The 26,734-nt window shown below is 61.7% G+C and overlaps 1 protein-coding gene across 3 annotated transcripts in view; it reads left to right on the top strand.

Annotated features, from left to right (window-relative positions):
• The window catches only part of RTN4RL1 (reticulon 4 receptor like 1), a 38,072-nt gene extending 17,901 nt beyond the window's left edge, over positions 1-20,171 (top strand). The window contains exons 1-2 of one of the 3 annotated variants that reach the window (XM_078379319.1): positions 4,674-4,770; positions 17,985-20,171. In XM_078379319.1, the coding sequence (XP_078235445.1) occupies positions 4,740-4,770; positions 17,985-19,339 (1,386 nt within the window). In that variant the 5' untranslated portion in view covers positions 4,674-4,739 and the 3' untranslated portion in view covers positions 19,340-20,171. Of the gene's footprint in view, positions 1-4,673; positions 4,771-15,145; positions 15,688-17,984 lie in introns of those variants that run through there. The other 2 variants (XM_072978714.2, XM_072978713.2) reach the window with 2 other exon arrangements.
• Positions 20,172-26,734: the final 6,563 nt, after the last annotated feature.

Below are 26,734 nucleotides of genomic sequence, written 5' to 3' on the forward strand. Positions count from 1 at the left end.
TGCCTTCCACGGGTGCCTCTGGAGAGAGAAGAGCAGGACTCAGGTTTATGCCCCCCCCCCCGGCTTCCCCTTCAAGCCGCTGCCTTTTCCATGGGCTGCCCAGACGCCGCCGTGAGCCGAGCAGCAGGTGCCCGTGGGCTTCCAGGGCCATCAATCTGAGGCCTCTCCCCCGCCCCTGAGATCTGCTTGCTTCCCCCCCCCAGCCGCTCGGCCGCCACTCGCTCTTCCTCCTCTGCTGATGAGGCTTCAAGTTCCTCCTCTCTTTCCCCTGCAGGCTGGGTTTAGCGGCTCCGCTCCCCTCGTGCGCCGCCACCGCCGCCGTCACCTCCTCCTCGGCGAGGAGGTTGTCTTGTACATCTATCACACCTGCGCTGTGACAATGTAATTTTTATCTCTGGTTGTTTATTTCTCAGATGGAACCACTTGTAAATTCCAAGAAGAATATATCTCTCTGCATGTGACAGAACCAGCGCAAGGCGATTAATCTGGCCTTTTCGGGGGGGGGGGAGTGCCTGGCGAACATGGGGCAGAAGCGGGCTGCGGCTGGTGGTGCGGTTTGGGGGGGGCAGCGATGGGCCTGGCAGAGGGGAGAGCCAGGCCGGGCAATGGGACGCATCTGGAAGATGAGGTGCACAGAGAAGCTGGCTTGGATCCGAATGGGATCCCACCGGAATCCACCCTCCCCCCCAGGCCTGCAGACCGCTCACGGGGGCTCAGGTGTCTCTGGCTGCAGATGTCTCTGGGCACGGCTTTCCTCCCCCCCCCCCCCCGGACGAGATGCATGGCCATCCTATTTGCCCCACCGAAGTCCCGGCTAATTGTTGAGGCTGCTGATCTGTCCAGCAAGCAAAGCCAAAACGTTTGATCTGGCAAAACCTTTTCTGAAATGCAGCTGCTGCAAATGAAAGCTTTTGCTGGCTGAGTCTTTTTAGTTTTTTAAGGTGCCACAAAACTTTTTAAGGCCAAAAATACCCGGACAATAAACATTCACAGCAAAACAAGGAGCAACAATAGGCTGTTCCACAAAGGGATAAAACCAAAAAAGAACCAGCCACTTCCTGACCAGGTTCAAAATATCTCTCCATAGCTCAGCTTCTCCTGGTCCCCCACCCCCACCCCCACCCCCACCCCCCAGGCTTTCCTGCCCAAAGGCAGTCCCTTCTGGGTGCCAAAAGGAGCTTTTTGGGCCACCTGTAAATCACGCGCCAGGAAATGAGTGCCTTTGGTGAGGCCTTTGCAGTGGGAAACGGTCCACATCCTGGCCTTGTCCTCACGGTGATCCCTGCAGGGATACAGGCGAACAAAGAACAGGACGGGGGGGGGCGCGTCTAAGCAGTCCTAAGAAAACTTGTCCCCAACATCTGTTGCCCCAGAGAGATGGGACAGGGGCTGAACCTCTTCCTTTTCCGTGCGAGGGCCTGCTGATCTTTTTTGACCCCTGAAACAAGAATCCCCACGTAAGCTGCTTTGTTGTTTCGGATGCAAACAAGCATGAGCAGCACCTCTCCCCCCCCCAGCCACCCTCCGCTCAACCTGCCACCCTCCAGATGTGCTGGACTAACACACACACCCCAGACACAATCCCCAGGCCAGCTCGGCCACAAGACTCCTCCAGGTCTTGGGGAAGAGCCACCCTCTCGTATAAGGTGGTGGTGGTTGTATTTTCCTTCCTAACCCCTGGATTCGGGGCACAATGAGCTCCTTGGCTTGGGTGTGGGTGGGTCGAGAGGGGCAGAGGAAGGTTGAACGTCCCCTCGACATTTCTGAGCAAGGACATTAATCTCTCCCTCCCCCTCCCCAGTCTCCCCCCCCACACACACGGCCATTAACGTCCTGGGCTAAGTAATAATCTCCCACTTTCTGTGAGAAGAGGATCGAGGTTCTGTGACCCGATTAAGCAAGCTTGGCCTGCCCGCGTCTTCAAGGGAGGGGCTTGCCCGGAGGCTGAGCGCTGGACGGATTTTGGCCGCAGGGGCCTCAGCCACCCTGGCGGGGTGGGCCCTTCCGTACCAGGGAGCGATGGGGGGGGGAACCCACCAACCACCCTTGCCAAATTCATCCCTGCAGCCAGGAGAGGGGAGGAGCAGCCCCTCCGAAAAAGCTGGGGGTGGGGGGGGACACCCTTCTTCGGACCTCGAGTCCCGACTCCTGGCTGATGGGGAATCCTGGGAGCTATAATTTAAAAAAAAAAATCGAAGTCCCACCCCCACCTAAAAGCCTGACTCGATCTGTGAGGGTTTTGGGTCCCCTCCTAGTAATGTAGTTCCTTATTTTAAGCACCCGTCCATTCCTTTTTCCATGCCAGGCCTTCTGCCCTCTGAGCTCCAGGCGGTGTCGCCCGTCCTCCTCCTCACGACAGCCCTCCGAGGCGGGTGAGGCTCAGAGAAGGTGCCCCTTGAGCTCCAGAGGCCTGTGGGAGGGAAGGGCCTGCAGAGGCGAGGCCACGTCTGTAGAGAGACAGGCAAGGGACCCTGTCACCCATCGTCCTGAAGCCTCCCCCCTTGACTTGTCAGGCTGAAGAAGCATCTGGTGCAGTTGGGAAACTGGCGCCTTTCCCACAATTGGTGGGAGAGAAGCCTCGCCTGATTTGCTCCAAGACAAGGAACCCCCCCTCCCGTCACTTGACAGCTTTGGGGCCTTCAGAGAGAGAGAGAGAGAGAAATGGGTCCCCAAACCCCCCCCCCCACATACACACCTCCCTCTTGCGTGCAGAGACGGTGGCGCAGCCTTCGGATACCCACTGGGCTGCTGAGTTGAGAGCAGCAGTGGAGTAGCGGTGGTGGCGGCGGCTGCCGCATCTCTCTCTCTCTCTCTCTCTCTCTCTCTCTCTCGGAGGCGTTTGGGGGGTTTATGCAGATACGGATTTGGGCTTCTCCTTTCCTGCTCTTGGCCGGCCGGCTGTGGCCCAGATACGGCTGGAGAAAGTGCTGATGAGACAGTTGTGCTGGCCGGCTGCGGTACAGGCAAGCCAGCCATCTGTGTGGGTGGGTGGCGGGGGCGTGGGGGGGGTTGCAGGGGCTTGCAGGCTCAGGGAAGGGGGTAAGGTGGGAAAGGGAGAAGGTGGCCGGAGGGAGAAAGACAGGAGCCTCCCCCCCCCCCCCAGGATCAAGGCTGGAACAGACAGAGCGCCCCACAGTTTCAGGCCATATCACACACACATCCTGGAAAAAACCCACCCCAGGATGCAAAGTCCATCTTCCGTCAGCTGGATGCTTCTAATCCCTCTCCTCTGCCCGCCTGCCCCCCACCAAGCCCCTTAATTCACAGACACCGTGTTCCCCCACCCCACCCCACCCCTTCGCCACCTCTCCTCTCCAGGGTGCCGTTGTGACACTGCCTGCATCAGGATTGAGGGAGAGGAGAGTTGTTGGAAAGGGGTGGAGGGAGGAAGGGGGGGGAGAAGAAGAGGAGTTGAACCAGGCTGCATATCTCAGCCTCCCTCCTCCTCCTCCTCCTCGTGTGAAATGTTGAGCTCCCCATGAAATGTGCTCATGTTCAGTGGCGGGGAAGGAGCCGGGTGGCTCACCAGCATCCTTTGCCTCCGTGGCCAGCCTCGCCCACCCAGGGCTGTGACCACCACACCAGGCACTGCTGCCCAGCAGTGGTGAGAACCCGGGGGGGGGGCGCGCGGAAGAAGCTCCCTGCCAGCTGGCCTTCCTTGCCGGCCTCTGCCTGCCAGTGTGACGTTGCTATCTTGTCTGTCTCTTCCTCATTCCCCCCTTTCAAGGAGCCTCCTTTTGAGCCTTCCAGAGGCCATGGTGGGGGTGCCTGGGGTGGCCAGGACACTGCAGAGAGGGGCCAGAAAGAGACCGGACACCCCCTCAAAGGCTTCGGGGTCCCAATCCTCTCCAGGCCTCCTCCTGGAGGAGCTGGCCCGGCAGCGGCTGGGGCCAACGTGGCTTCTTCCGTCCCAGAAGAAGGGGGACCCACAGCGCTTGCCTTTCTCTCTCTCTCTCCCCCCACCTTCCCGTTTCTCTTTGGCTCAGCCGCACAGACACACCCAATACAGAGCAGCTAGCCACCCTTGGGCCCTCCAGGTATGCTGGAGGCCGCAAAATGCCAGCTGGAGGGGATAGGAGTTTTGCCCCAGGGCACCTGGACCCTGCCGGCTCAGGGTGAGCAGCCCCCACCCCCTCCTTCTGGGGGCCAAATCCTGGGGCCATCTCCCCCCCCCCTGCACTTCAGTGCCAGGACTTGCCATGTTTGGCACAAAAAACATTAGTGTGCTTTTCTTGCTGGCTCTTATCCATCCTGCTTCGGGTTTCTTTCCTCTCCCAGCTCCGTTCTCTCTCTCTCTCCCACCCCCCCCCCCCCATCCCAGTCATCCTCCCCCAGGCTTTGCTTTCAAGCTGCCCTGAGTTCCGCAGATCACTCCACCCCAGCTCCAGTGGGGCCCATGTGGAAGAGGGTCAGGATTCTCCCCCGCGGCCCCGTGCCCTCCTCCTGCAAAAGGCCCACGAGCAACAGCCGGGGCTGCCACAAGCTGTTTGCGAGCAGAAAACATGTTTGCGCGGAGAAAACAAAAACTGAAAAACCACCTCCTGCTGCTCGGGTGTCTGTTGCTAATTCATGAGGAGCGTCGGCGCTCTGTGTGTGTGTGTGGGGGGGGGGAATAGGAAGGATGAATCCAGCCCAAATGCTTAGCTGCGAAGAGAACAGCTGGCGGCCGCACCGTGACGTGGACGGGCCCCTAGAACTCCAGCCGGGCGCAGCATCCCGCGTGGCCGTGGCGGCCTCCGATGCATTCCTGTCGCCTCATCTGTGCCAAAGGTAGGAAGCAGGGCTCGTTCTGGAAGGAGCTCATCCTTCAGACCAGAGAGAGAGAGAGAGAGAGAGAGAAGGCGAGAGGGAGGGAAATCATATGTTATTTTTTAAAAAGTGTTTTGCGCAAGGCTGAATAGGGGCGGGGGGGGGGAATGGCCTCCCAGGCCGACTCCCCCCTCCCACCCCTCTCGGCTGGGAGGACGGCTTCTTTTACGGCGTGTGGTGGCGAGGGCTTGGAAAGCTAACGGCCCCTTTGTGCTGCCCCCCCCTTTTCTTTCTCCTTGGTCCCGGAGGTGGGCTTTGAAGATGGCGGTCGCTCCAGAATGGGCTCTCCCACCCACCCACTCCTCTTTCCCCCTCCCTGCCAACCGCCCGCCTTTCTCTCAAATACACTCCACACCCACCTCGGAAGGGGGGGGGGAGCGGCTGGAAAGGAGCCCTGTCAGGCCTGGGGCTCTGGGGCTAACGGGCCTGAGAGCAAGGAGGCGGAAGGTGTGTGTGTGTGGGGGGGTGCGGGCGGAGGGGGGGCCCCCCCACCTGGCCCGGTGCCTCCTCCCCAGAGGCTGCCTGTGGCACAGAGCCCGGTGGGCTCAGGAGGATGGAGGGAGGCCAGACTTCAGGAGCCAAGCTAGACTGGACTCTCCCAACGCGCGTGGGTGCTCTTCAGGCCTGGTGTGGATGATGGGAAAGGTAGTCCTAGGCCCTGCTGAGGGAGGGCTGGGGCTACAGCTTGGCACTGCATGGCAATGATGCCACAGAACCGTGCCCCGCAATACCACCCTGGGTGTGAGGCTCAGAGGCAGGGGGCAGGGTGGCGGGTGAGGCCCTAGGGTCCCGCAGGGGGTCTTGTTTCGATGCCAGCCATGGCTCCAGCCTGGCAGCGCCACCAATGGCCTCACCTGGGCAGCAAGAGACCCTCTCTAGCTTTGGGTGTCTCCTCTCCCTCTGAGGCTCTTCGTAGCTCTCTGTTGAGGTGCAGGAAAGCTCTTCTCTGATCTTGTGGCAAGCCAGGTGCATGTACGTGTGTGTGCGTGCGTGCGTGCTTGCACGCACACACAGTCTTGTCGGTGTTGGCATTTGGGGTTGGACACGCCATCCTTGCAGGTGCCCACCACCTCCCCTCCCAGGCGCCAGCTGCAGGGGCTGAGTCTGCTCTGCTCGGCGGGGCCAGGAGGGTCCTGGGAACCCCCCCCTCAGAGTCGAGAACCGGATCGCTCCCCACCCACCCCCTCCCCACGGGGTGGCTCTGTGCTGAACCACTGCCACGGGGCACGCCAAATCCCTCTGTGGCATGTCCGAAGGAGGCAGATGGGGAAGTGATGCACGCAAGAACACAGGCGGGCGAATGGTGGCGGCTGCAGCCCTGCAGGGGAGGGGAGGGGAGGGGAGGGGAGGGGAAGGGGGGGGCAAAGAGCCTCTCCCTCCTGCTGAGATGCAGAGAAGCGGTTCTTCAGGCAGCTCCAGGACTTGATTCATTAGGACAGCAACCCTCTCCCTTTTGGCTGAGGGGGAGGATCCGAAGGGGGGGGGAGTGGAGAACTCCTCCTGCTCTGCCTCTTCAACCCCCTTCCTTTCTCCAGACACACAGACCACACCCTCTCCCCCCCCACCTTAGAGAGGCTCTGGGTGGCGGTCTCTGGAGGAGGGCTCCAGCTGCCCACGGGGGGGGGCATCCTCCGAAGGCCTTCCTCTTTCTACCCGGGGGGGGGGCTCAGGTAGTGTCGGGGGTCCTGAAATCAGCAGAAAGACAGGGCAGAGGTCCAGGAACAACAGAAGGGGCGAAAGGACAGAAGCGTCTTGCAGCCCCTTGAGACTAGCAGGTCTATTCGCGGCGAAGCCTCTTGTGGCCGACGATCCACACGAGCGGAAGCACCTGTCTGTCTTTGTCTTTACGGTGCCACCAGGTTCTCCCTTTTTATCTTGCCCTGAAAGAGACCGCTGGCGCCACGGCTGTGGAAGCAGACAAGAGCCGTCCAGGGAGTGCCGCTCTGTCGCTCCCACACCCTGCCCCACACTTCGAGGGAGAGGAGGGGAACCGGACCCGACGGGGCTTGTTCCCTCCCTCCCTCCCTCCGGCAAGGTGTGTTTGCAGGAGAAATTCCCCAGATCAGGCTTGCTTTTGAAAGAAAGAGCTTCCAAGCCACACAAGACTCTCCTTCAGGCAGAAAAGAGGATGGGAAGGCGGCTCCGGCAGCTTCAGGCAGGTCCAGAGGTTTCAGCACCTGGGACAGCTCAGGCCAGGCCAGGCCAGGCGGCGGCTCCTTGGCTCCAGCAAAGGCCAGACCCAGCCCATGCCTTAAGCAGGAGGTTGTCTTCCTGAGCCTGCCCGCCCCCCCTCGCCATCCCAATTCCTGGGGGGCGTCTGGGACGGGCTTTGTGAGCCCTTCTTGGCCGGCCAGGCCGGCCCGCTCACTCCCTGCTCCTCGCTTGCCCTCCTAGTTCACATCCTCTTTCCCAAACCACCACTCTTCCATCGTCCGCATGGAGTTGCTGGCCTGGTGGGCATTTCCATCCCTTGGTCCGTCTGTCCGTCCCTCGCCCCGGAGGGGCTGCGTCCTCGCGGTCCACCCGGACGGCCGCTCTCCGAGAAGCTGTTCCTGTTCTCCATGTGTCTCATCATCACCATGGTATCAAAACTCCCAACGGGATTCAAGGGGCCCCGAATTCCACCCCAGAGTTCTTGGCCCCGTTCTCCTCAATCAGAGCAGCTTGTTATTTAAATAGCTTGTTCCTTCAGCTCCCGCAGGCTCACGTAAAATAATCACAATAATGACGAGGAGGAGGAGGAGGAGAGTACATCGTAATGGTGGTGAATGGGTTCTTGGGAAGGTTCTTGGAAGCTCTGGGGTGCCAGGGTGGGGGTGGGGGTGGAGGCAGCTTTCAGGTCCCCTCCTTTTGGCCCCTCCGGAGGTGTTAATCCCAGGGGTTCGGGAGGGGGCGGCTTCTTTCTGCCCACTTTCTGCCCCCTCCCTCATCTGAGGCTGCCTAGTCTAGTCTCTCCATGGGGCTCCAACCTTTCAGCCAAAGTCCTTAACATTAAAAATCTATTTCTACACAAGTGGGAAATGGCAGCTACTCATTTTCTCCATCCTCCCTCTTTTCAAGTCCTGCCCCCCCACCCCTACCCCGGACCCTCAAGAGACGGCAGGCAAAAGAAGATTTTCCTTCTCTCTCTCTTTCCACGGGAACCCAGGAGGGTCATAGCCTGAAGCCCAAGAGGAATTCGTCCTTCTTCCCCCAGGGCAGAGGTTACCCTGTGAAACTCCCTGCCACAAAGGTGGTGTGAGGGTGGCTCTGATTTTGTAGGGGCTTCAGCCTTACCTTCTGGATCAGAGGCTGCCTCTCTTTTTCCCCCCCCCTTTCACCCCGGGGGGTGGTGGAGCAGAGAGTTCACGCCTCCATTTCACACACACACACACCCAAGCCCCCTCTGCCACATAGGAGTAGGGCTGCTCTTTCTCTCTCTTTCTCCCTCTGCTCCCCACCACCTCCTTTACAGGGGAACACAGCTGGCGGTTCCCCAGGGCTGCCAGAAACGGACCGCCTGGGCTCCACGCCATGGGTGTGTGTGTGTGTGTGTGTGTGTGTGTGTGTGTACCAGCCAGTCTGGACGGGACAGACTGACCTGCTTGGTGGTCGTGCCTGCCTCTCCCCATCGCCCCCTCTATCGAGAGCAGCTGCACGTCTCGCCATCCGGGTCGTCTCGGTGATCGGATTACGGGCCTCTAACAGGCCCTCCTGTCCGTCTCTCTGTCTGCGTGGCCGGAGCATTGGGACTGAGCAGTCAGGGCCAGGCGGGCCTCCGGTAACTGGATCGGCAGGCAGGCAAGGAAAACTCCCTTCCCCAGCCCCCTGGCTTGCAGGACCTCTGGCCGGGCTGCACAGCCAGCGAATTCAGGGTGGGGGTGGGGGACCGCACACCAGTCGCCCACCCCACCGCACACACAATGACCCAGCGAGGCCTCTTCCCCCATTGCTAAGTTGCCACCCCCAGACACGGGGGAGTACCCTGGGTTGCCCCACACCTCCCGCGCCCTTCCCTCTCTCCCCCCCGCCCCACACCACCCTGCTGAAGAGTTCTTTCCGTGACAGCCTGCCTTGCCGTGGCAGTTGCCTTGCTTTGATCTCACGGTCTTTCCATCCCGCATATTAAAAGTTGCAATTAGTAAAGTGTTCACGGATGAGGCTGCACAGTAGGAAGAGAGGCGCTCTAAATGAAAGCTGAAAGGTTATTCCAATAAGCGCCATCCGCGGACACCCTTGCCAAGAGGAGAAAGGGGCTGGGGGCGATGCGGGGGGGGGAAGAGGGAGAAGAGGGAGAGGTCAGCTGGGGGGGAGGTTGTCAAGAGAGGGGCAGGAGGGGAAGCCAAAAGGCCAGGACCCCAGAGACGTTGACTATTGGGAGAAGCCCCATTTATCCAAGACCACAGCAATTTCCCTCACAGAAAACGTGTTTAGGAAGGGATTTGTGGGTGGGTGGCTGGGGGCACCCCTCTGCTGGTGGTCTTTAAACAGAGGTTGGAGGTGGAGTCCTCCGTTGGTGGGGATGGACTAGATGACCCTTGGGAACCCCGGCTGTGATGATGTGCTTCTTTTTTAAAAAAAAAACATTGCCTGGTCCTTAGGGGCCTCTTTAAATTCTTCAGCCTTGTGGTGCTTGTGTATGGATTGGCCAGTGCTCAGAAGCAACTACGATTCCCATGCGAGTCGTCCGCCAGCAGCCTCGTCCAACCCCCCCTTTACGTCCGACCCCCCCCCTTTACGCGCAGCTTTGCATCAAGTGCCACCTTTCCAGGAGCAAGGAGCCGGATCAAAAGGCCCTTGAAAAGGCCCGGCAAAGGCGGGCCTGCACTTCAGAGGGTAAAGGGCCATGAAAGGCGTAGACGAGGCTGCAAGGATAAATGTTATCAGCAGCCATCAGGCGGCGAGAGCGGGACGCCTAGTCCGGCCGCCAGGCACTCTTTACCCCTTCCAAGCAGCCTCGGCCGGCCCTCCGTCAGCCGGGCGTCAGGTGCGATGAAAGGCGCTCCTGAGAAGGAGGTGTTTCAAAGGCACCAAGCGCGCAAGGCCTGGCTGGACCAAGGCATGCTTTAATTAGCTGCCCTTCTTCTTCTGCCAGGCTACCCCCCTCTCCCTCTCCCTCTCCTCCACGCTTCTGCATTCCCTGAAACTTTTGCAAACTGGCACCGAGAAGCTGCCAAACTCCCACTTACTGAGAGAGAGAGAGAAAGGAAGGAAAGGAAAGTGGCTTTGCAACATCATGCCGACTGGATCCGGCGGCCACGCCAAGAGGGCCAAGCCAGAGGGCTCATTTGGGGGGTTCCGCTCAATAATCGGCTTTACTTCGACTGCCCACCAGGAGCCCGGGGGGGGGGGATTTTCCTGAAGGATCCCTGAGGCTCCTCTCCCAGGTTGGCTGATCGTCTTCCTCCTTTCCTCAAAGCACCAGCCAGGAATGAGCAAAGGGCACTCCGATTCCCATGAGCCCCCAGCCGGGCGAAAAGCCCTGCCATGGGGATGAGCAGCTGCCTTCCCACCCTTCCAAGGGAGGGCAGGGCAAGTGGGGTCTCCTCCTTCCGTGGTTGGGATGAAACCCGTTCTCCCAGAGGTGCTTGAGCGGTGGGTTTCCGGCAGCGGTGAGGGTGGGTTTGGGTGACCCTTGGGGGGTCCCTGCCCACTCTCAGGTTCTCCTGTTTCATGCTCTGCTGATCGGGCCCTGGTGGAGAGGGAACCAGTCTGGGGGCAAAGCAGGGGAGGGCGGCAGGCTTCATCCGGCCCTTGGAAGCAGATGGTCAGACCCGGTGCCAGCTGCGCGCGCCAGAGGCTGGCGAGGCAGAACTGCCCCTCCCTGCCCTGCTTCATCCCCCGGAGGCTGCTGCTCTCCCATTGCAGGCAGCAGCCTCTGCCGATTAGCCCGCTGGACATGTTATTGCTTTCTTCTTTCCAGCGCTTGTTTGCCCGCTCGCCCGCTGGGGCCTCTCCCTGATGGCTGCTCTCCACCGAGAAGTGAGTCGGTGCTAATTTGTTTTGGAGAAGCGCGCATCTTCCGACCGGGAAAAAAGAGGCAACCTTCGGTAGAGTTTTGGAGACGGCGCGACAGAAGGAGGAGGGCGGTCTTCCGGTCCCTGTGGCTCCCTAATTCTCTCTCTCCCTCTCTTCCCCAGCCCCAGAGCAGAGGGCCGCTCACGCAAGGCGCTCAGCCGGGAAGCCCGAGGCCGCTTTCCGTTCACGCCTTTGCTTTGCTGCACGGCGGAGGGCGCCCCTTCTGGCTCTGGCGGGAGGGTCCAGGGGCCGAGGGCCAGCTCCGCCTGCAGACGGTCCCGGGGCAGATCCTGGCAGAGGCCAGGCGTGGCAGGGACGACTCCAGCAGAGAAGCTGCGGAGCGCCCGTCCCTCCGGGGGAAGCAGAGGCTGGGCAAGAGGGATCCGCAAGAGCGGGGGAGGAAGGAAAGAAGAGGAGGAGAGGCCAAGGTCCCCAGCCCAGAGAGCAACGGAGGAAGAGCCGTTCTGGGGGCCCCTGGAGTGTTCTGGGGAGACACCGTCCTCCCCGTGGTAAATGGCCAAGGGTCCTGGACAGGGAACCCCGGCCTGCTCGCCCTCCCGGCCTGTCCTCCAGGAAAGGCTCGCTGGGGAGCTAAGCAGCAGCTTCAAGGACCCTGATCTGCCTCCTGCCCACCCTACCCCCCCAGTCCTTCTGGACTCGGAGCGGACGCTCCCCCCTGAAAGAGACCTTTCAGTCAAGGACTCTGACCTGCAAACCAGGAGAGTTGTGGGAGCGCCCACACACACACACACACACACATTCCTGCTCAGCCCGGCCCTCTGAGAGCACAGCCCAAGCGGTGCTTTTCTGCCAGAGCCTTCCGGAGCCCTGCTCCGCGTGGACCCTTTGGGGGCTCAAGGGCAGCCTGGCCACAGGGCCAAGGGAAGCCGTGGGGCTCCGCTGTGCCCCTGCGCTGGCGCCAGCGGTCCAGAAGCCGGGCAGGAGTGGGTAGACTGTTCTCCCCCTGGAAGGCCCTTTTTAATAACATTGTCCTTGGCTTTTATTGCAAGGGTTGTGTGTGTGCGTTTGTGTGTGTGTGTGTGGGGGCAGTAATGGGAAGAAATGACCACAGTTAACTCTCCGGCACACAAGCACACGCTTGACGCCGGAAGGCCAGGCACCCAGCGAGGAGGCGGCCGGCCGGCCTGGCGTTCATTCGTCTGGTTCAGGCAAAGGGCCCCACGGGGAGGTTTGGGGCCCAGCTGCAAGGCCAGATAAAGCTTGAGTTTCAGCCGGCGGTATTGATTTTCCAGATTATTGCAGCGCAGAATTTATGGCTGGCTTTAAAACTGCAATAAGTGGCAAGCTGAGCGAGCGGCTGGCTGGCTGGGGGGGGCGGGGGTTTCTGCGTGACCTTGAAGGTGCCTTTCCCCTCCTCACCCCTTTCTTGCTACTCACGGACAGAGCTGGACTCAACTTTGGGGGGGGGGAGAGGGAAGTATAAGCGGTCGCTCTGGTTGGGAGTTGAGCGGAAGCTGCTGCCGCCACCGCGGTACCTCCAAGCCGGTGGGCAAACAAGGGGAGGTGGGCTTCTTCGACATTACCCCTCGGGGTGCCCTGGAAAGGGCAGGCTTTCTTGGTGCCAGGCTCCTCGTCTTTCAGAAAGTCCTGCTCAAGCAAGCTCTGCCTCAGGAAGGGGCCCGGGAGGGAGCCCAAGGGAGGGATGGCCAGGAGGGGCCCCATGGGCGCGGAGCAGCCCCTGCCCAGCAATGCGGAAGGTGGGGGCCCCCCAGGTTTGGCCCCCTTCCTTCCAAAACGAAGCCTGGAGGGTGTGGAGGGGCCCCTCTCTCTGCCAGGCGCCCTGGAGAGAGGCTGTTGGCAGCCAGAGAGATGACCCCGGGGCCAGGAACCGCGTCTTCTCCGGCATCCATCTGTGAGCTCCGAGGGGGGGGACGTGCTTAGCATGCCAAAGCCCCCCCCCCCGTGTCATCCTCAGGGGCATCTCCAGGGCGTGCTGAGAAAGACCCCTGACCCGCCAGCCGCAGAGAGCCCCAGCTCTCCGTCAGCGAGGGAGGCTCAAGGGAGGGAGGCCGAGCAGGGTGCTGACTCAAGAGGAGACCTGAGAGGCTCTCCTGTGCTGAGGAAAGGGGGAGGGGGGCAAATGAGATTTCGGCCAGACGTTCTCCTGGGAGGGGAAGCGGGAGGCCGAGTGCCCAGCTGGCAAAGAGGGAAGGGCTTTCCCCCCCCTCTTCAAGGGCCCTGGCATTCCCACCCTGGGCAGAGCTCCACAGGTTGGCAGCCCCCCCCCGTGGACCCCCCCAGCCCTCTCGCCTTCTGGGTCATAATTGCGATTAAGGCGCAGCTTGCCTAACCAAATTATGCAAAGACAAAATTATCTCTTATGATTTTTATGTTCCGGAACTGCTGGGGCGATTACGGGGGGATTGGAAACAGCTGTCACTCGATCAGAAACGATAACTCTTAACAGCTGGGATCTGTCAGTTATTTATGACGCTGCTGTCCGCGGAGTGTGTGCGCGCGTGGGGGGGAGGAGGAAATGATACAGGGAACGGCTCCTGCGCAGCGTCCGCCAGCCTGCCCGTCTCCAGCGCAGCTCGTAGGCCTCGGAGCCCGGCCTGGGTGCTCAGAGAAGGCTGCTCTCCTTGGCGGGCCAGGGAAGGGAAAAGTTCGGACAATGAGACGGGTCTCCTGTGCTTGAGTGTCTCCCCCCCCCCCAAACCTGCAGCTTTCAGCTGCCTCCTCTCTGAGCGATCCTGTCTGCCCACGTGGTGTTCTGAGCAAATGCGGACTTCAGAAGGACAAGCACCCCCGCTTGGCTATTAGTGACCGGGGCCCGCCTGGCAGTTTGGGGAGGGGGGGTGTCCTCCAAGAAGAGGTGAGCCAAGTGGCAGGGGAAGGAGGGGCCTCCACAGCAGTAGCAGCAGCAGCAGCAGCGGTGGGTCCCGCTCCGAAGGAGGGCGACGGGAGGCCTTTGCCTGGCGCGTCTCCTGCCCAGTTTGTCTGGTTGCTCTTCTTGGGGGTGAAGAGGATTCCTTGAACTAATTGGCCAATTACATGTTATTCATCCTAGTGAGTTCCAAGGTGCCCCCCCCTCTGACCCCTGGCTTCCTCCTTCACAACCCCCTGGACCACCTGGGGGGGGGGTCGTGTCAGGGCTGCAGGGTTGGGCCGGCTGTCAGCAGAACTGCGCCCTAGTTCCCCCCCCCCACCCGCCCGGAGTCGCAAAGGTTGCTGGGCACCAGCCACTGGCTCAGGCCGATGGGGAGGGAGCGAAAGGAGTGCGCCGCTGGTGGGTGGAAACGACCTGAGCGCTTATGGGAGGAAGGCTGCCCTGTCAGCAGAAGGAACAGCTCCAAGGGGTAGATCAGGCCGAGAGAGAGAGAGAGAGAGAGCAGCCGACACCCCCCCAACACCCCCCACGGTTCTGGGAGGGCTGAGGCTCTGGGCTCAAGAGCAGACGGAGTGGACCTGAATTACACCTGGGGAGGGGAAGCCCTTGCTAGCCACGGACGCCAGCCTGCTTGCAGAGGAAAGGCTGGGCTTCCTGGGCAGGCGCCGCCGGGCAGCTCCTTCTCCCTTGCTTCCAGACTGCCCCGCTTGCGCCCCCCCCCCAGCCCAGGGGTTGGCCTCTCTCCGCTCACTCTCACGGCTTCCTGCTGTGCAGAGGAGGCTCAGCCCGCGCCCTGTGCGTGCGCAAAGAGCCGTCCCAGGAGAAAACCCTCAGAGTGATGCGGTAAACAAGGCTGTGTGGGGCCTCTGGTGGCCGGGAGGCCTGTGAGAGATGCTGGCCGGCTGGGAGGGAGGGAGGCGCCGAGAGTCTCCAAGGAGGCCCGGCTGAAGCAGCAGAAATGGGGTGGTGTGCCTGTGTGGGGAGGTGGTGCCAGCAACCTCCGGCTGCTCCAGAGAGGCTCTCTTGCCACCTGGCTGGGCGGCCCGCTTGCGTTGGCTTTCAAGGCCCCCTCCCCCAAACGGGGTGGTCACTTGCACCCCACCCAAAAGGGAGAGAAACGAGGGCCCTGCTTGGCATAGGCGGGTTTATATGAACAGATGCAAAATGAGGAATGGTTTTTAGGAGGCACACAGAAGGATGATACATCTCACCTCTCTGGAGAAAGCTCAGCCCAAGTGCCCGCCCGAGAGCCACGGCAGGGCCCCCCGTCCTCCCTCTTTCTATTGAAATCGGACTTCGAGGAGGCACCCCCTGTCGGCCAGCCGGTTCCTCTTCGCAGCCAAGAGCCCTTCCACCAAGGAGGGTCCATCCGGCGGCCGCAAGGAGGGGGCAAGCGTTGGCCCAGCCAGTGGTGCCGAGGCAGAGGAGGCCCAATTGAGGGACATGGTTTGCAGGCCAGGAGGTGCTGGGCAGGGAGGGAGGGAGGGAGGGAGCTTGGCGGTGCCGGCTGGAGAAGGGGGAGAGGCAGGCAGGCAGGCTGGACAGCGGGCGGCTGCCGCACCAGAGATAAATTACTTCAAGCATCCATTAAGCAGTGCCTAATTAGCGTCCAATTAGGAGAGCCATGCAGGGTGTAAGTCGGACTGGCCTGTGCAAGGGGAAGTGTTAGGAAGGGGAGGCCCTGAGAGCCAGCCAGCCTGCCTGGCTGGGAAAGGCAAGGAATCTGGGGCCAAAAGAAGGGGGGGGAGGGACCCCTGCTTTGCCCGGCAAAGGTTCCAAGTGTAAGATCCCCCCCCCTTTCCACCTAGTGCAGCGTTTCCAGATGCCCACTCGTCCTTCTGGACAACGGCTGCTAGAGCCGTCGGACCACCTGGGCCTCTGGCTTGGTGGCATGGGACAGCCGCTGGTGGCAGGAGGTTTCTCTCTGCCAGTTGGAAGGGCCAAGAAACCAGTGTCTTCCAGAATCCCAGTTTGACCAATTATTCCTTTCTTTCTTGGAAAGCAAGCTTCTAGCCCTCGTGATGGCAGGAGTAAGTATTTGGAAAGCGTGGAAGTGGGGCTGCCCTCTGGCCACAGAGGAAATAGCGGGCGAGCAGCGAGAGCCTCTCCGCTTGCAGCCGGCTGCCCTACTTTGCTCCACGGGCTCCCTCTCGGCTTCACCACCATCTGCCATGGCGGCAGGAGCACGGGTGGTCTCAGCGGGGCAGAGGGAGGAAGGAGAGAAGGTTGCGCTGGATGCCGGTGGGGAAGGAAGCCCGACGGGAGGTCTGGGCCTTGAGACGAGGATGGTGCCGACGCCGCCACGAGGATCTGTGCGCCTGACTGCGCTCTCGCTCTTCCCCACCAGGCGATGGAGATGGGAGATCGCTTTCCGTATCCACAGCTCGGCCCTGGAGGGCTTATAATGGCTCTTTGGGTCTGCGTGTGCCAGAGCCGAGAATGCCTAATGTGGAAGGACAACTCGGCTGGCCGGGAGGAGGCTGGGGATGGCGGGAAGGGGCTCCCTCCCTCCCTGGTTGGCCAGGGCAAGGGAGGAGGGAGACCAGGCAGCTGCTTGAAGGGGGGGCCTGTTTGGTTGCACTTTAGCCATCATCTGCCCTTTGACCCCAAGGATTTGGGATGGGGAGCTCTGGGGCACCCGGAGAGCGAGGCTGTGGTTCTCTTCCCTCTGCCACAAGAACATCGCTCCTCGTGGCCACCCGTGATAGCACCACCTGCAACACGGCGTAATGGCAAGAGGGGCGCCTTCCTAATGGCCAGATCTCTGGTGAATCCTGGGACTTGGCCTGTGGCAGGGAACTCTGCCCTGCCGTTTTTGCAAGAGCCTTGGAGTCCCCTGGCAGAGGGTCCCCCACCCCCACCTCAGACCAAAAACCACGCCTCATAGGCCCCCGGCAGGGGGCATCAGGGCAGGTAAACTGGGTGGCACAGAGAGAGAAAGGGTGCCCCTCCAGGACTCCCATCTGTCCTTCACGGAACAGCTGGAGGGGAGAAACGCTGGGATACGTAGTCCTGAGAATGCCTAGGAAGGCCGCCCTACACCGCCTGCCTGGGGCCTCAACATGCCGGCGGCACAGACGCTGTTGCCTGAGCAGAAGCAGGAAAGCGGGTCCGGGCCACGCTGGGCAACCCGTTGCCCCGTCTCCTGGGCTCCAGCCGAAGGAAGTGAGGAAGTCAGAGTCCCGTTCTCGCCCTCCCGGCCACTCGCCTCCGGCGGCTCCCACCACCCTTGGCGTATGCGGAGGGAGTCCCTGGGATGGTGCCCAAGCCAGGGTCCCGGATCATAAGGCAGGAAGGCTGGTCTTTCCGGCCATGCCTTGAGTCACCTGGATCTGCTCTGGGAAGGCCCCGGCTGCCCCCCCCCCCCAGGCCTGGCACAAGGAGAGAGAGAGAGAGAGAGAGGCCATGGGCCACGAGGAGGAGGAGGAGGAGAAACCACCACTCCTTTCCTTCTATTCCTCCCCCCACCCAGAACACCTGCCAGGCCCTCCTGGCTGCGCCTTTCCTCCAAAGCTTCCTCTCCCTCTCCTTAAGTGGATATTATTTTTAAATAAAAGGGGAGGGGGTCGGAGAGGGATTAAAAACCTGGCTGGCAATTAAGACAGCCGTGGCGCATCGTGAGCGGTTGGATGCTATAGCAACCTCTGTGCTTCTTGGCGAAGGGCAGGGCATTAATATTGCAGAGAATAAATAATAGATAACAGGGTTGCAGGGGAGGGGGCTCAGGCGGTTGGCTTCTGGCCTTGATCCCGTTCCCTGGCAATATTTGGGCAAAGAACGCCCCGGGGGGGGGGGGAGAACAGAGGGCAGGAAGGAGGCTCCGCAGGGCTGGCGTGGGGCAAAAGGCCGGACAAGGAAGGCCATGTGTGTGCGTGTGCAGGGGGTGTGTCACAAAGTTTGGCCCCCAGAGGCTTCTGGCTCATCACACAAGGCTGACACTGTTTTCCCGCCCCTTCTCAGAGGGTTAGGGGGCCTCCTGACCACCCGTGAACTCCCGGGCCACCGTGAGAAAGAGGCCCTTCGGGTTCTGTCTTGTTGGAAGGCCCTGGTTGGGACAAGAGGACTGCTCCGCCCTGAACGGGCCCGTTGAGTGCTGATGTGGGGCGGGGGACTTGGGCAGCCCTGGCTGGAGGGCCAGCTGGACGCCAGGGGGCTGACGTGGATCCAGGAGGCTCTTCTGGGCCCGGCTGCCCCAGGGGGGAGCCCCCCCCCGCACTGGCCGATGAGTGGGCTTTTCTCGTTCTGCCGAAATGCTTCCGGTTGGCCAAGCCTTCCCCCGACCCCAACTGCCCCACTCTCTCAATCTCTCTCTCTCCCCCCCCCGCAGGAGCCTCCTCCTACCTGGCGGTCTTCCTCTTCTTCCTGGGGCTGGCGGTCGGCCCGTCCCGCGGCTGCCCCGTGGACTGCGTCTGCTACCCGTCGCCCATGACCGTCAGCTGCCAGTCCCACCACTTCCTGACCGTGCCGGAGGGGATCCCCCAAGACAGCGAGAGGGTCTTCCTGCAGAACAACCAGATCTCCCTGCTGCTGCGGGGCCACTTCAGCCCCTCGCTGGTCACCCTCTGGGTCTACTCCAACAACCTCACCTTCGTCGACCCCGGCGCCTTCAAGGGCTTCGTCCACCTGGAGGAGCTGGACCTGGGGGACAACGGCCACCTGCGGGAGCTGGCCCCCGAGACCTTCCGCGGCCTGGCCCGCCTCCACGCTTTGCACCTCTACAAGTGCGGCCTCAGCGCCCTGCCCGGCGGCCTCTTCCAGGGCCTCCACAGCCTCCAGTACCTCTACCTGCAGGACAACCACCTGGACTACCTGCCCGACGACCTCTTTGTGGACCTGGTCAACCTCAGCCACCTCTTCCTGCACGGCAACCGGCTGTGGAGCCTCCACCAGAACACCTTCCGGGGGCTGGTCAACCTGGACCGCCTGCTGCTCCACCAGAACCAGCTCCAGAGCGTCCACCGGCGGGCCTTCCACGACCTCCGCCGCCTCACCCTCCTCTTCCTCTTCAACAACAGCCTCTCGGAGCTGCCGGGCGAGTCCCTGGCCCACCTGGGCGCCCTGGAGTACCTCCGGCTCAACAGCAACCCGTGGGTCTGCGACTGCCGCGCGCGCTCCCTCTGGGAATGGCTGCGCCGCTTCCGGGGCTCCAGCTCCAGCGTCGAGTGCCACTTCCCGGAGGCCCGCCGGGGCCGGAACCTGAAGGAGCTCCCGCCCGAGGACTTCCGGGCCTGCTCCGGCTCCGAGTCCCTCCACCAGATCAACGGGCCGCCTCGGTTCCGCCCGCCTGACCGGGTGCCCCCCAGAGACCACCCTCCCCTCCGCTCTTCCACGGAGAAGGGGAAGGATGGGCGGCGGGATCAGGGCACCCTGCCGGGCCAGCGCCCGGGCTACCGGAAGAACTGCACCAAGAGCCGCAACCGGACCACCAAGCCGGCCTCTCTGGGGCCCTGGAAGAACACGGGGGAGCAGGAGGAGGAGGAGGAGGAGGGGGCGGCGGCGGCGCCGGACTATAAGCAGAAGTCCCACCTCGGCCTGCTGCCTAAGCACAGGGGGAAGTGCCCCCGGGCCCCCCTCCCGCCCCCCAGTGGGGTTCAGCAGGGGACCCGGAACCACGCGGGGCCCGTGCGGGCCGCTGACCTGATAGCCCAGCTGCTGGTGGCCCTGGTGGTCATCATCCGCTGACGGCGGTTCATGCGGAGGAGCCACGCTGAACTGCCCCCACCGGCGGCCTCTCCAGCCTCTGGCACTGGTTCTTATCTCTCTGCCTCTGGGATTGGGCTTTGCGGAAGCAGCCGCTCCGGAGGGGCCGTTCCGTGGCCAGCCTGGGAATTACAAAAACCCTGGACTGCACGGAGCACCCGCTCGATGGCAGGATGGGGATGACAAGCAAGGCCCTGCCTCTTCGCCACTGACCAGCCTGACGGAGCACCTGAATAGAAACAAGCTGGGATTGGAGAATCTCCTGCTTCCGCCTCCAAAACGGGATGTAAGGGATGCCGGGGGGGGGGGGGGGAGAATCATTGGTGAGCCCAAACTGGACAAGATGCAAACAGACTCTGTTCCTGGTCTGATCCTCAGAGAGAAAGAGAGAGAGAGAGAAGCACTGGGGGGGGGGGGGCTAAGGCAGCGAGCCACCTTCTCTGTAAAGAGCCGCCATGGGCCAAGTCTACGCAGACCGCTGGGTAAAGGAGCGCAGGCCTCTCCTCTGGACCCAGAGGGGCTCTCCCACATTTCGGTCCCAGGCCAGAGCAGGGGGTGATGGTGGGGGAGGCCTCTTGGAAGACCCTCCCCACATTCCCAGACCTCTCAGGATTCTTCTTGTCTTGCCTCTGGCTAGAATCCAGCGGAAGAGCCAGGCGGCCCGGATGCGGCCCACCTTGACCAAAGGAGAGGCGGGCAAGTGGACTGGAGGCGGAAACTTTTTGCAAACTTTTACAAACAATGTTGCGCCTTTTTTTCCTTTTCTTTTTTGTAACGTCTGTGTTCACATATAAAATAAAGCCAATGCACAGGTTCCCCTGGCCCATCTCGTTCTAAAGGATGATGGCAAAGAAAACAAAGAATCAGAACAAGGGAAAATTCGGACCTCCAGGTTGGAGGAGCAGTGAATTGACTTCCGGAGAATGCAGATGGGTCGGGCTGGGGCTTGGGGGGGGGCTGGTTGGGCCTGGATATCCCTCCATCACGGTTGGTTGGTGGGGGCCTCTTTGAGGGGTGGGGAGGAGAACCAGGGACCAGTGCTGGAAATGTAGAGTGCTATGGTTTGGTTTCTCTGAGAGGGCTGAGAGAGGGCCCTCTGTGGCGGAGGGAAGGAAGAGGTCTTACGGGATGTTTAGAGGGAAGCCACTACAGTCGCACCATTGGGAAGGGAGGGAGAACTGGGAGGTGGTGGTGAGCCCCGCTGGCCCAGCAAGGACCTCCAAAGCCGGCCCGGGTCACGGGTTACGAGAGCCCTCAGAAGAGGTGGCAGCTTCAAGGGACCCCTTTTGTGTTTTCAAGGAAAGGGGGAGGAAAGAGGGGCTTGCTCGGTGTGTGTGTGCGCAGTCTTCCCTGGGGCAAAGAGGTAGGACACGCTTGTGTTGAGGGGGAAGGTGCAGAAGGCAGGGGTGCGAGCCCATTGGGAGTCCCCACCTCAGCTAGCCGTGGAGGGAGTCAGGGGTGGGGTGGCAGGACTCGCAAGGGGAAATGAAGCCACCCTGTGAAAATCATCATCATCAGCAGCAGCATCTCTCTTCCTCCCCTGCATCCTGGCTCCAACGGCTGATGGCAGCAGGAAGAGTCCTGGGAAGCGGCGGCGCGTGTGGCTGTGCATGTAGACCAGAAACCAGGTCGGCCAAGGATGCACTGACTCACCAGCCCTGCCAGAGACATTCCTGGCTCCCCTTGGCAAGGAGGGGGGGGGAGAGAGAGAGGCGAAGTGGCCTTTTAACCCTCCACAATCCCCCACCCCCTGGCACACACCTATCCCATACCCACCCCGCACAAGGCTGGGGCCTCAGGGGCAGCTGGGAAGAAGCCGTTTGGGGTTCCAGCGCTGGGCCGGGCCAGGCCAGGCCAGGATTGGCCCTTTCGGGTCTCAGGCAGTGGGGTGGGAAGCAGAAAAGACCCACCAGCTCCCTGTTGACCCAACAGAGCGAGGAGGAGGAGGAGGAGGAGGAGGAGGAAGAGAAGCAGCGGCAGGGATGGAATTGGATCCGCTTCGGAGGGAGGGAGGGAGGGAGGGAGGGAAGGGTGGCGAGACAGACAACAGCAGCCCTCCTTCTGCTTACATAACCAACCCACCTTCTTCCCAAACCAGAGAATGAACCGGAATGAAGGGCTGCAGTTCCCCTCCCCATCCCCCCCCAAAAAAGGCTAGGCATGAACGGCGGCCTTGGCCAAGCCAAGCCAGCACACACACACACACCCCTGCCCGGGCATGACCAAGGTCAAAAGCAAAAGAAAAAAGAAGGCCTGCTGCTTCTACACTGTGCCCCCCCCCCCAAATAGCACTTCAAGCCCCCTCTGGGCAGTTTACCAGTGAAGGAGGCAGGCTACACATTGCGCCCCCCCCCCGGCAGCATGATGGGTACTCCTTTTTCGCGACCTCCTCGGAAGGATGGAAGGCTCACCTGGGATCGAATCCTGGGTTGTGAGCACAGTTTGGGGTGCAGGGCAGCCGTTTAACCGCAGCACCAGGAGCCTCGCCCCCCCCGAGACCCACAGGAGGGAGGCTGCAAGAGGGCAGTGGGGGCATCTCTGTGTATTTGGAGTTGGGCACATACCACCTCCCAGGGTCTGTGTTGACCCACTGCCCAACAGGGCTCCCCTCGGCTCTGAGCTAGAGGGCCCGCTGGAGAAGCTGTCAGGGCCTGATCCTGTGACCTCTTCCAGCAGGCCGAGGGCTGGGCCTCCCAGCGGCGACCACCTAAGATCCTAGCCCTTATGGTTCTGAGTAAGCGCTTGGGTCCATCAGGGACACACACAAAGTTGCTTTGGGCTGAGCAGTGGGCAAGGCGAGCTTCCTCCTCCCCCGCCCCAAGGAAAATCCAGGCACTGCTGTGACCCCGCAGGAGTTTGTGCCAACAATACCTCGGGGGTGTTGTGCCCACCCCTGCTTGAGGCAGGCCAGAACACCAGGCCGGGGGCTGAGGTCTGCTGAGAGTCGGTCTCACCAGCACTTCCCTATGGGGCACTGATGATCGTTTGCAAACGCAGAAGGGAGGCACCGGGAAGATGGGCCCACAGAGGCCCTTCTCCCCCTACAAGGGAGCATCCCCCCCGCCCGTCGACTCCCTCCCTCCCCCCAGCCAGAAGCTGTCTCTTGGCCCCATCTCTGCGCCTTCAGAGAAAAGCCCCAAAGAGAGCCCAATCCTGCACCCTTCACTGGCTCTACACAGAAGAGTGCAGGCTGGGAGGCGGCTGGAGCAGCCAAGAGCCTAACCCAAACGGGGTGGGGCCTGGGACTCCCCGGGGGCCAGCCTCGGAGACCCACCGGGCTCGGGGCTTGGCCGGAGCAGAGGGCCATCTGCGTCCCTCGAGTTGGCTCGCATCCTGCCAGGGTGCCCAGGGCCGCCAGTCCCTCTGGCTACCCATGGGACCCCCCCCCCCGAACCTTGGGCTCCTCCACATGGGCTCCTTCCCAGACGTCCCTTCCCACTGCCATTCCTGCAGGGCAGGGGCTGGGCTTTCTGAGGGGGAGCACGAGGGGCATCCCTGGTGGGCGACACCCCAAGCATGCTCTCGCGCTGGGCCTCTTGAGGTCCCCTCCCTGAAGGAAGAAGGTGGATCCTCCGCCTGTGGAGGGGAGGGCCCCCCTTTCTCTTGCCTTCCCTCCCCTCCCACCAGCCCCGTTTCTAGGCCAGGCAGAAAGGGAACGTGGCCGGGGAGGAGAGAAACTGAGTTAAAAAGAAAGTGTCAGAGTTACAGGCAGGGCACCGAGCTATTTATAGGCCAGCTGCCCTCCCCCTTGCCCTCCTCACCGGGAGACCTGAGCAAGCAGCTGGCTGCATCAAGGCCAAAGTTCCCCCTGCCTCCTCCAAGGGCTTGATGGCTTGGCTCTTTTGCCGGAACCGGACCAGCCCCTCCCCCCTCAGTCACTTCCCCCATACAAGGGGGGGGGGCACGGGAGAAGGACTGGCAACACCTCCTTCTTGTACTCTCGGCCCCCCCGTAGCCCATTTGGTCTCCTCAGTGGACTGGAAGGGGATCTCCCAAGGTCATCCAGCCCCACCTGGACCAATGCAGGGAAACTAGGAAGGGTGGGGCTTCCTAGGGGTCTTCCTCCCACAGCTCAGGTCTGCCAAGGCGGCACTTGCTCGGAGGCCCCACCCAACCCCATCCTCCAACCTCCAAATCGCTAGAAAGGACAGGGAGGGGGGGCTCTTCAGGCCAGCCCCCTGAGCTGCCCACTCCCCAGCCAAGGAAGGGGAGGGCGGTGGGGAGCCCGAAGGGAGGGAGACCCAGCCGCCGGTGACCTACTCTCCTGAGTTGCAGGGCAGGATCCAGGCACCCCGGAGGAGCAGGAAGACAAGGAGGGCAAAGGGAGGCAGCGAAAGCCGGGGGGGGGGGGCAGCCAGGATTGGGCGGGGGGGGAAACTTCCCTCCTCCCTGCATTTATTGGGTTCCTTCTCGGAGGGCCAAAAGAGAGGAGGAGCACCAGGCAGAGGAGAAGGATCAGGATGAGGTGCAGGGAGCATTGGGGGGGGGGGGCAGGGAGGAAAACGGCACCTGCCCCCTCCAGGGCAACGGATGGGAGGGGGAGGCTCTCTGGGGTAAACCCCCCCCACCTTACCTCCTGCAGGTAGGTTGCTCTCCCCCCCCAGAGCATGTGTGCACGGGGGGGGGGGGTCTATTTCCCTGTGCCGCCCAAGTGCCCTCCCTTCAGCACCCGGGACAGCTCCCAGGCCCTGCCACACCCCCCCCGCTGGCCTCCCAGGGAGCCAGACCCCCAGAGGCCTCAATCCAGCTCATGCGGACTCTCCCCAGGACGGGCTCTGCAAAAGCCACCCCCCCTCGCCCGCCACACTTGCCAGGAGCCTCCTCCCCTCCCCTCTGCTGCAGCCGTGGGGCTTCTTGGCTTCACGCTCTGACCTAGAAGCTCCGGGTGGCGCCCCCACCCCCTAACTCCTTAACCCTCACAACAACCCTGCCAGGTAGACCCTTCAGAGACAGAGAGAGAGAGAGAGGGTCACCCAGGTCGCTTCCCAGCTCAGTCGGGGGGGAGGCACCTGGGTACCCCAAGGCCCAGAGCTTTAACCGCTGCCCGACACTGTCTGGGGCAAGGGGGTCTCCTCAGGATTCTTGGGATGATGGGCACGAATGCCCGGGGATGATGACAAACATCCTACGTGAGCCAGGCCTTCCCTTCGCCAGAACCCAATGAATAAAAACTGGGAGACATTTTGCCTTAATTAGCCAAGTAGGTCACAAACACAGCTAACACCCCCCCACACACACACACACTTACACACCCCTCAGAAGAAATCCTCACAGGGCCTGTATGGCCTTAGGCCGCTAATGAGAAAATATATCTGCTAAAACCTTTTCCCCATTAAAATACCCCAGCCCCTCTTCCCCCATAGGGTTTATCCATTCCAAATGCATTCCCCCCCCCTTCCTAAAAAAAAGAGACACACAACACACATCTTGCATTATGGAATGTTTTCTATGGCATCCTATTAAAATGACAAAAGAGCCTCTGGAGGAAAAGAAAAGGCAGTGGCGGGGTGGGGGGGAGGAGAGGAAGAAGAGAGGGGGCGCAAGATTAAATGTGCGGTCATGTGACGCCCGTGATGTTCGGGTCTGAATAAAAACCTTGCCCAAGAGAGAAGAGCGAGAAAAATAATGGGGTGAGGAGGGAAGAGGCGTGGAAGCCTTTCTTTCTTCGGAAGAAATACCTTTCCTGTTAAACTTTGTGGTTAAGGGCGGTGTCAGAGCTCAGCAAGAGCAGAGGCACTTCCTATAAGGTGTGGGGGGGGAGTGAAGGAGGGCTTGTGCCTGCCCCCCCCCCCCGCTCCATCCCTCACCATAAAGAGAAAGGCCGAGAGAGCACCAAAGCCAAGGGGGTCCCTAAGCAATCAGGATTTAGTGTTTTTTTTGGGGGGGGGAGAGAAGGTCCTCCTCCTTACAGCACCACCTGCTGGTTGTTGGGGAAATCCCAGCCAGGATGGGAGGCCCTGATCCTGGCCTCTCTCCCCCCTACCCCCCCCCCCCGCCAACCACGTTTGCCTTCAGTCCTTCATTAATAAGGCTAAACGTTTCTACCCATTTCTCCACCCCCCCCATCCCACCCCTAACAAAAGCGTGGAGGAAATCCGGGGGGGGGGGGAAGCAACACACGGGTGGAGGGAGAGGCCGCCTGGTCCAGCTTTGTCTGTGTCCTATAAATCCAGGCTGCCCCATCTGCACAGCAGCCTGTAATGCTGAAAAGAAAACTACAGCCCAGGACGTCCGGTTCCTTCGACCCAAGCAAGGAAGCAGGAAAGACCAGGTTCAAAACAACAAGCACAGCAGACGCCCACGACAGCCAGCCGGGGAGGCCGGGGGGGGGGTCTGGTCCCTCCCGCCCAGAGACGAGGAGGTTCGTCGGGCAGGAGGACGGGCTTATGGGGAGAGGGCTGTGTGCGTATGGCATGGAGTCACGCAACCGTAGGGTTTGGAAGGGGTTCTTTCTTGGGGTCCTTTCCAGATGCTAACCGGTGGAAATGGGCCACTCCAGGCCTCCTCGGTGCCAAGAGGTGCCTCAGGCGCAAGAGGAGGGCTCCACCGCCTTCCCCGGCCCTCTGGTCGGAATTCACTGGGCTTGGGGTCGTGAGGCCGGGTGGCTTTTGCCCACTCCCAAGGGTTTGGGGACAAAACCTCCAGAGCAGCTCAAAAGAGCCACACGGCAGAGCCGGGGAAGGTTTGACGCTTTGCTGGAAAACAAAGTTTTAAGACTCCTTTAAAAAAAAGAGAGCGAGAAGCCAAAGGCCCAGCAGAACCCGAAGGCTTCCCCGCGAAAGGCACACTCGGTGCCTCTGAGCGAATGTCGGAGGGGGTCCCGGGGGGGGCTGGGGGGGCTCTCGCGCCGCCTTCTTCTGCCTCTGCCCTTCTTTCGGGAGCTCATCGGCCGGCCGGCCCCAGGCCCCGGCAAGGGGACCCCCAGGGAGCCTCTGCACATCAGAGGGAGCCCGGCGGGCCGCCTGCTGGGACGGCCGCTTAGTCACCCGCTAGATTAAAGGGGCTTCTTCCCGCCCCCGAGGCGCTTCTTCCTGGGTTCAAGAGCACGACAGGGGGCCAGGAGCGCTGGGGAAGGGGGGGGGCCTGCTGCCCGAGCTGCCTTCCTCTCTCTCCCCCCACCTTGGTCTCTGTCGGGTGGGAGGGCACGCAGGAAGGGTGCTGACGGCGCCTGCCCCAAAGCCCCCCCCCCCGAACTTTGGGGCAGGGAGAAACGGTGTCTGCGCCAGACTCTCCCAGAGACGAGGGCTGACGGTGGCTGACCCGCGCCCTGCAGGGGGGGCTCTTCTTACCCAGGCGTGCCTGCCACAAATGGGGCCAGCCAGGCCTTTCGGGGGATTCTGACGCAGCCCCAGACCTGGCGGGGCACCACAGGGAGTG

Source organism: Pogona vitticeps, chromosome 7 (genome assembly GCF_051106095.1).
Source record: "Pogona vitticeps strain Pit_001003342236 chromosome 7, PviZW2.1, whole genome shotgun sequence".
NCBI lineage: Eukaryota > Metazoa > Chordata > Lepidosauria > Squamata > Agamidae > Pogona > Pogona vitticeps.